The 8,909-nt window shown below is 42.8% G+C and overlaps 1 protein-coding gene and 1 pseudogene across 1 annotated transcript; one reads left to right on the top strand and one right to left on the bottom strand.

The window, feature by feature from the left end:
• Nucleotides 1-6,040, top strand: part of LOC119287440 — an 8,079-nt pseudogene extending 2,039 nt beyond the window's left edge.
• A 96-nt stretch (nt 6,041-6,136) lies between these two features.
• LOC119287441 lies at nt 6,137-6,916 on the bottom strand. The gene has a single exon (XM_037566984.1). It carries the CDS (start codon nt 6,914-6,916, stop codon nt 6,557-6,559), a length of 360 nt encoding a protein of 119 aa, XP_037422881.1. The 3' UTR covers nt 6,137-6,556.
• Between the last annotated feature and the right edge of the window lie 1,993 nt (nt 6,917-8,909).

Here is an 8,909-nt window from a genome sequence, read left to right on the forward strand (position 1 = left end):
GCCTGAAACATCGAATACATTATGTGATATGTATCTTTTTCTCATTGGCAGGTTCTGAAAGACGGTCTTTCGACTCTCCATGTTCCTTATCCATATGGTTTTGCGATCATCCTCTTAACAGTTCTGATTAAGGGGGCCACTTTTCCTCTTACAAAGAAGCAAGTAATTCTCTCTCCCATGTAGCTACAGCCAGAACTTATTGGGATATAATTTAATTTACATTGCGGTAGATGTTGTTATTCACATAAAGGTGGTGAAGTATGCTAACTATTTCGTTGGGACATGATTAAAAGTGATTACTGCATGAAAGTGTGAAACTGTGCATTGTGGCAGTTCTTTCTAAGAAGTTATATGAATTTATGATGTCTACAGTTCTACGTAGCACTTGCTGAGAAATGATACCATTTACCATGACTGAACTTTGGAGTGATCCACAACTTAACAAGAAAATATTGATATTCATCAATACACAATGCATATCCGGCATTTTGACAGTCTTTTCTCTTATCTATCTACTGGTTGTAGCTTCAGTCATATCCTAGTAGATGGTAGTTCCTTGCAGGTCCTTCCCAGCTGAACCAGTAATTAATACATGAATTGATCATTGTACCAGTAGTCCAGTACTACCTGGCAACAACTTTATTGTGGGGTCTGTTTTACAAGAACAATGTGAATCACGTGTGTTTCAGCTGGCCCTGGGAGGAACTTCTGGCCGTAAACAATTGATGGCATTAAAGCCTTCTGAGTTTAATTTTGCATTCAAGCATTACCTACTACTAGTGATAAATGAGGATGTAGCACACCCTGTCACAGTCCTGCATGGAGCTTTTAATTTGCAATTTTTATGCCTGTTACCTTGTGAATCATGCACTCATGACCACCATTGCACCTCCTTGTATTTAGAAGGGTCAAGATTCGTACTCATCGGTTCTTAGTACCATTGTTTTCATTACCAAACATGCTCGTTTAATTTCTAATCTTTTCCAAATGGCATCATCTAATTACAAGAGCTCCACAATTTCTTTAAATTACTTACATTACTTGCTAGGTCCAGGCTTGGCAAATATTGTTGCTTGATGCTAAAGAAGTGCTTAAATGTTTTCTGATATTCTTGTATCCAATAGTGAAACTCGTTTTTTTTTTTGGTTCCATCTAGGTCGAATCTGCACTTGCAATGAGGTCACTTCAACCTCAAGTGAAGGCTATTCAAGAACGACATGCTGGGGATCAGGTATTTATGTTTTACATATAAACTTCCGTATGTGTTCTTTTATTGGAATGTTGCACATATTCTTAAATTAGATTCTTCAATGCACAGTGGACCGATGATATGATAACCTGTCAACCTTTTGTCATCAATTGAGTAGGGGCAAAAATAAATGCAATATGCATTAAGGTCTACATCAAGTGAAAGACATATTTTTCATATAGTTTAGTTTATATTTCCTCAGAGCTGTTAAGATGTTCTGTGGGAATGCGACATGATTGAATTTATGTGGGGCTAGCTCATTTCAATGTATATTTTTAAGACATGCAGCTAATTGAGATATTATCCAAAATGTCTTTAAAAAAGGTGCTTATTCCCCCAAGTGCATATATCAGATAAAATGCATGTAAACAAACGATTAACTAATATAACTCGGTTGGCACCTGGGTGATAAAATTGAATGGATTTACATAGTACATTATAGATCCTTACCAATGTATTTGGAGTGCTACTGAAATCACTATTGTCTGTAAGTTATTTATTTATCTTTCCAGGAAAGGATACAACTCGAAACTGCCCATTTATATAAGTTGTCTGGCGTTGATCCACTTGCAGGTAGTTATACACACTATGCTTGGTATTTTTCCTACCAGGGGCTCAATGTGAGCCCCTCAAAGCTCAATGCATAGTAAGACTTTAATTTAATTGGGTCTCACATTTCCTTGATCCATTGCTAGTTTGCTACCGTTTCTATTGAGGTATTTTCTTGTTTATAGTTAATGATGTGCAGTTTCCTTTGGCATGCTTTTGCACCAGGGTGCTTGCCTACTCTTGTAACAATACCAGTCTGGATTGGTCTATACAAAGCTCTCTCCAATGTAGCTAATGAGGTTCATATGATTAAATGTTCTTTTTGTCATTCTTTCTGTTGAACACTAAACATCTATATTACCTAATGCGTCCATTTTCGTTAAAAAGGGACTTCTTACGGAAGGCTTTTTTTGGATACCTTCTTTGGCTGGTCCAACAACAATTGCTGCTCGAGAAAGCGGCCAAGGAATATCCTGGCTTTTTCCATTTACGGTAAACATATAGAACTCGATAACTTCATGTTATTTCCTGGGTTTGATCCTTAATTATAAGGCCAAGTAATGTCATACTCGTACCATTATTTTTGTGCATCAGCACGGTCGCACTTACTAATCACACAGCAAGCAGTTTAGTCTTTGCCGCTGAGTTAGATGCAACTTTTAGTGTTTAGGACCATGTTGATTCCTATCAATGTTGTTGCTAAATTATTTCATTTCAACATTGTTGTGTTGTGTAAAAAAAATGTCTTCTCCTTGTTCACATTTTTCTTGCCAGAAAAATGGTGATATTGCTTAGATTTGACTTTCCCACCTGTATTTAGCTGTCCAAAAAGACAGATACATGTACACGTATGTTGTGTTCACTTGCTGCCTTTGTAAGCACCAAAGCAACTGTGTTGTCAGCATAGTTGCATTGTCCATGAACATTGATGGAAGGTCCTCTGAATGATAAGTTGCATCACCTTTTGTAGACATTTCTATCTTCTAGGATCATCTATTAGGGTGAACAAATTTTTTTTGAACACCCAATGTTAAATTTCTGGATCCGCCACTGACTTCTAGTACAATTCTGCTCCCAGAAATTTATATGGTTTCCTGGAAGTTTGTGGAGTTTTCTCCTTATTTCTTTGACACTGGTATAATTGATGATGTTGTAGGACGGACATCCACACTTGGTTGGTCGGACACTATGGCATACCTTGTTCTACCAATTCTTCTGGTTATTTCACAATACGTATCTGCTCACATAATGCAATCATCACAGGTTTGTGTTGCCAAGTGCTGAACATATCTACTGTATTGTATTCTACTCTTTTTAGGGCATTATTTTTGGTCCTTTGTACTAGTATGGAAATTTTCTTATCAGCTGGATTGTTTCTATATGGATTATGGAACTCAAAATGAATACATGCAATACAATGCTGCTGATTGGATTCATTATCTCTAGTTGAACAAGTCATGAATCATGACTATTCAAATATCCACAGAAGACTGTCTTTCTCTCTTTCCTCTAAGTAACATGTAAAGATGTGTTAAAGCAGTACAGTTGTAGCTTTTCTGAACTCTGTTAATTGTTTACTCTTTAGAGGAAAACATTTGGGGCACTGAGAAAGAAACACACAAAGATCAAGGACATGCACCTCCTTTGCTGTATGATGCCAATGTAACTGGTACCCCATGAGGTTTGTCTTTACTTGAGCTTACTGTTGTCCATGTCATTGCAGAGCAATGATCCTAGCCAGCAAGGTGCACAAGCTGCAGTGAAGTTCCTGCCTTTGCTAATTGGTTATTTTGCTCTTTCCGTTCCTTCTGGATTGAGTCTATATTGGTGAGTACATACTGTAGAAATTTCAACTGTTTTTTATACAAAAAACATGTTCAATTGTTCACTGAAATAAAGGCTTTAACATAACTTCCTATAAGTAGAGCAGGTCCTCGTATGCTCATTGGGGCATTTCCCATATTTATATTTATGTACCTATGCTGGTTGTGCCAGCAGCCCAGCATGCTACATAATTGAGATCAAGTTCTCACACTTTGATTTGCTTCAAACATTGACTGGTTGTGTCTTTGTTTTGTCTTATAGCACAATTGTTGCATTCCTTTTAGTTTCGGGTTGACATACGGGAACATTCCATCAGACCTAGCCAGCTTTCTGTGTTATCTTGTGGCTCAGTTTTCATATATCAGTGGTTTTCACTAGTTGTTCTTTCTTGCAGGCTTACAAATAATCTCCTTAGCAGTGCACAGCAGGTGTGGCTTCAAAAGCTTGGAGGTGCCAAAAATCCTGTCCAAGAATATATTGACAAGCTTGCTAGAGAGGAATCAACTAATGTTGGAAAGTATGAACCTGCTGACAAGAGTGAGGCTCTCCCAAAAGCTGGTCCAGCCCAGCCTGGTCAAGTGCCAAAACCAAGCGAACCACAGCGTGGTGGAAGGTAATGTTTAGATATAGCTTAAGATTGCTGCTCAATGCATGTACTATCTCAGTAGTAATGTCACCGTGACAGTAGCTGGCTAGGAATTAGAAATAAGGGGAAACAGAAGTAAATCAGTTTTGGATACACTGAAGCCTTGTGTACGGCAAGAAATTTAGGATCAACCTCAGGGATGTATTTGAAATTCTGCAGTGTAATGCTTGGAATTTAGCAGCCAGTAGTAAATTAGCTAAGACTGCATATGAATCCAGTAAATCTTTCGCGTGGACCATGATCCTCTTGGCCTTTGCTGTATGTACATTTGTTAGCGTCAATGTCGTCCTGTCTGGCCAATTGAAGGATTTGGACAATGCTGTCACTTTGAGTTGCACTCTTGCATTTGCTTGCTGCTGCTAGTGAAAGGTGCCAACAAAGCATCATCTTTTCAGCATGTCAGTCGGAGCTTTTATTTGCTCTGTACTTCTATGCCACATTAGCTCTTGTTATTGCCCATTTAGAAGGGACAACATACCCCTGTGATTACTAAATAAGGTCAATGTCATCCATCCGAGTTTATAATGTAATTTCAAGAGCTGATAAACCATGATTGGCAGGTTTAAGAAATTAATGGAAGAAGAGTCAAGAAGGAAACAACTTCTGGAACAAGCAAAACAAATTGAAGAGGCAAGCATCGACTCTGTTGCCATTGATGGGAAACAGAATTTTGACAGCTCTGCTCCAGACACCCAAGATGAGCAGGTCAGTTTATTTGTTGATTGATAATATAATATCATTTCTTTTAGAAAACTGATTTTTTTGGGCTCAAATATTGAACAGGAGGAATCCCATGAAAATGAACCGATTTCAGCTAGTAGCAATGCCGGACTTAGCCATGATACACACGAAGCAACCCCAAACAGGAACACGGAAGAGGTATATTCTTCTTGCATGGGAGCATATTTTAGTCTGTAAAAACTGGAGAATTTCACATGCAGAAATCTCTCTCTCTCTCTCTCTCTCTCTCTCTCTCTCTGCACTGAATGAATCATAGGTCGAAAGATTCTAACAAGCCGTCCTGCTGTGCAGGGAACAATTCAGGAAGCGACCGACACTGACAGCCATTCTTCAGTAAGCAATGCTACTTCCCCCTCTGACGATAGATTGAGAGGCCAAGATGAGGATGGTAAAGACACACAGTAGTGAACACGGATTGGCTGGTGAATCTAACGAGTTCATCGTCGTCGGCTGGTTCCAGCGTATCCGCTGTGCTACCCTCGACGTGCTCGTGCAAAACCGCCATGCAGGCGGCCTATTCTTTCCACAGGAGGATACCATAATACCATGCGGCAAGATTGATCAAGATACAAACTGTATGCTTCTCTTGTCAGAACCGGAGATGTAGAGTACGCGTAGCTTGTACTGTCGAGTAGAGGACTGTTGATCATCCCCCCTCTGATGTATTTTCGGCTGGGAAATTGGGACGAATGTGTCCTGTCTAAGGTTTGCTGTAATCTATATATGGACATCTTCCTTGCCTGAACGGGAAACTGGGACTATGTATCAGGGATTCAGGCGCCACATCTCTTTGTAGGGCTTCTTTGGATCACAGGATTTGCAAAACAAAGGAATAGGAAAAATGGAGGATTTGATTGCCATGACATAGCCAATCCTGTGGATTTTTTTCAGAGGTCAGACCTCATGTGTAAATTTTTTTGGATTCAGCACCTTGAAGACCCAATCCTGAGGAATTTTAATGGCCCAATCCTTTGATCCAAATGTGTTTCATAGGAAACAATCCTGAGGATTGATATCCCATGAAAATCCTTTGAAAATCCTCCAATCCAAAGAAGGCCGTAGCTAGCAGCTAGCGGCTGCATTCACTTGAATTTGAAATAATTTGTGATACTCCCTTGGAAACTTTGTACTAAATCAGTGATGATTAATCATATGCTACTATACTTGTACAATCGAAACTTAGTTAATTTGCTCCACTGGAGAAGAAGGCAAGCAAAAACAAAGCTGTGCTGAACTTACAATGAGATTAGCATGGGAAAATTCCTTGGGGAACTATATGTTGCACGCACCACGGTCTTTAATTTACTCGTATGCTTTCGCGGTTTCATAGTGTCGTGCATGCCATGCTAGCGTACGTACGTGGTTAGATACATATATACGGAGAGAGAGAGAGAGAGAGAGAGAGAGAGAGAGAGAGAGAGAGAGAGAGGATGAATGGAAGAGCGATGAGTGTGGGTGAAGGCCTGGATCCGCCTTTGCCGGCGACCCCGCGTGCATGGAGCTGGCCGCACCGGAGTACGTAGTTGATCTCCCTGGATGGAGGTTCATTAGAAGGCGAGGACGCCGGCGGCCGCTGCGGCCACGGCGACGGCGCCGCCGAGGCGGGCCGCGAGGGAGGAGGCGGCGCTGGGCGCCGGCGCGTCGCCCCCGGCGGCGCCGGGCGTGGACCCCTCGGGCTTGGGCTCGGTCATGGTGGTGCCGATGGGGGAACCGACGGGCGCGGCGTCCTCGTCGTCCATGGCGTCGTCCCCCGGCTTGTCGCCCTCGAAGGACCCCACGGGGGTCTTGGCCACCGGGGTCAGGATGGTCGGCTTGGCGTCGTCCGCCGTGGCCACCGCCGCGAGCAGCGCGACGGCGGCGAGCAGGAGGAGGAAGAGCAGCGGCGTCCGGTGCCCGGCGGCGGCCATGTTGCGGGTACACACGCACGTCGAGGTTCTCCGGCGATGAAAATCTGCGAGCGCGGGAGGCGTGCGTGCGTGCGTGTGTCGGGGAGGACGGCGAGGCGCGCGCGCGCGCGCGTATATATGCGTGCGACGGCAAGAGCGGAGCGGTGGAGAATTCGGGCGGACGAGGTTTGAAACGGACGAGCGGTGGCGGGTGGACGCGAGGCACCACTGGCTGCGCGGGCCCCACGCTCCTCGCCGTCCCTGTTCAGTTTTTCATATATTTTTTTCTTGTTTCCGCGTGAATATATCTTGGAAATTATAGCACCCATTCCACGTCCTTTAACATACGGAAACACTATTCTAAAAAAAACATTCGGAAACACTAAAAATCTGACGTGGGATTTTCTAGGCATGGTGAACCTGATGTTTTTTCATGACAATTTATATTGACGTGATGATAGCAAGTTTAGTTTGCAAAGTACGTCAATTTTCTGACAAACAAATGAACCGAGACGGATTTCACATGCTCATCAACTCCCTAACCGGGCTCGCACCCATTTTCATTAATTTTGCAATCAACGAAAATACATCAGTCTTTGTAGTTCAGAATCACAAGATAAGCACCGAGCCAACTAAATCAACTACCAAGCAGAGGAGACTAAAAGGGGTGAGAGCGAGTTGGTGCATCGTCAGAAAACCCACCGCATGACAACCCTGAAACGGACTATCATCTGTGGGGCGAAAACCTGACGACACTACAACCACTACTCGAAACCAAAAGCACATGTCTAGAGTATAGGACTCCAAAGAGGAGGGACCAACTTCACCAAAAGAGTAAATCCAGCGGGCATCAGACCCCAATGGATATAGGCCAATCTAAAGTAAAAGGACCAAGATAACTATACAATCTGAATACCATCCCCATCTCCCAGGAGCAGCCTGCCGCGCGCATATGATCTGTCCGCCAGAGTAGTCGCCACATGAACAAGCCTCTTCACACCAGCCTGGAATTTCGTCTTGTCTTCCTCCTTAAGCAGCCCTACCCAGTATAACATAAAAGAGCAAACGGTGAAGACAGCCCCCAAAGGAGTACGAGCATTATACTTATCAAAAGTAGTTTTGTTACGAAGGCACCAAACTGCCCAGCACACGGCCGCAATAATCATCATATATAATTTCTTCCCTCCTGGAAAGAGCTTGTACAACCAAGCAAAGCATTGCCAAATAGACCTAGGGGCACAAGAGGCCCCTGCTGTCAACCCCAGCACGCCCCAGACCGTGCGGGCGAGCGGACAAGTGAAAAAGAGATGATTAACAGTTTCCACATTCGTGCAAAATGAGCACATAGGATTTCCTGGATAATTCCTATGTCGCATGTTATCGTGCGTAAGCACAGCGTTTTGGAACAGCCGCCATAGAAAAGAAATTATTTTCAAGGAGATCACGGCTTTCCACACCCCTTTATAGTTAGGGCTAGATAAGTCTCTCTCCAGCCACTCGTATACATATTTAGTGGTAAATTTACCCCTACTATTCAAGGACCAGGAGACAATGTCAGGATTCTCATTCAAAGATTTCTTTCTAGCCTCGCACACCACCCAGTTCCATTGCTCCTCTAATGCACCAAACAACCTACGTCTAAAAGTTAGATCTTAGTTGTTGGCTGCAAAAGAGGCAATAGTGCAATCTTGATTTTGACAGATGTCATATAAGATAGGAAAACGATCCTGTAATGTGCAGTTATCTATCCATGGGTCGTGCCAAACCCTGGCTAAATCCCCTTTATTAATGATGATTCTCCTCCCAACCATATAAGTATCTTTGACCTTCATAATGGATTTCCAGCAAGGAGAATCAGAGAAGCGGCTGCGGATATTCGCCACAGTTTTGTTCCTGAAATATTTCACTCGGACAATATGTTGCCATAGCCCATCACTAGTTTCTAACTTCCACCACCATTTCACAAGGAGACTAATGTTTTGCTTGTGAAGATCTTTTTTCCCCAAGCCACCAA

This window comes from Triticum dicoccoides, chromosome 4A (genome assembly GCF_002162155.2).
Source record: "Triticum dicoccoides isolate Atlit2015 ecotype Zavitan chromosome 4A, WEW_v2.0, whole genome shotgun sequence".
NCBI lineage: Eukaryota > Viridiplantae > Streptophyta > Magnoliopsida > Poales > Poaceae > Triticum > Triticum dicoccoides.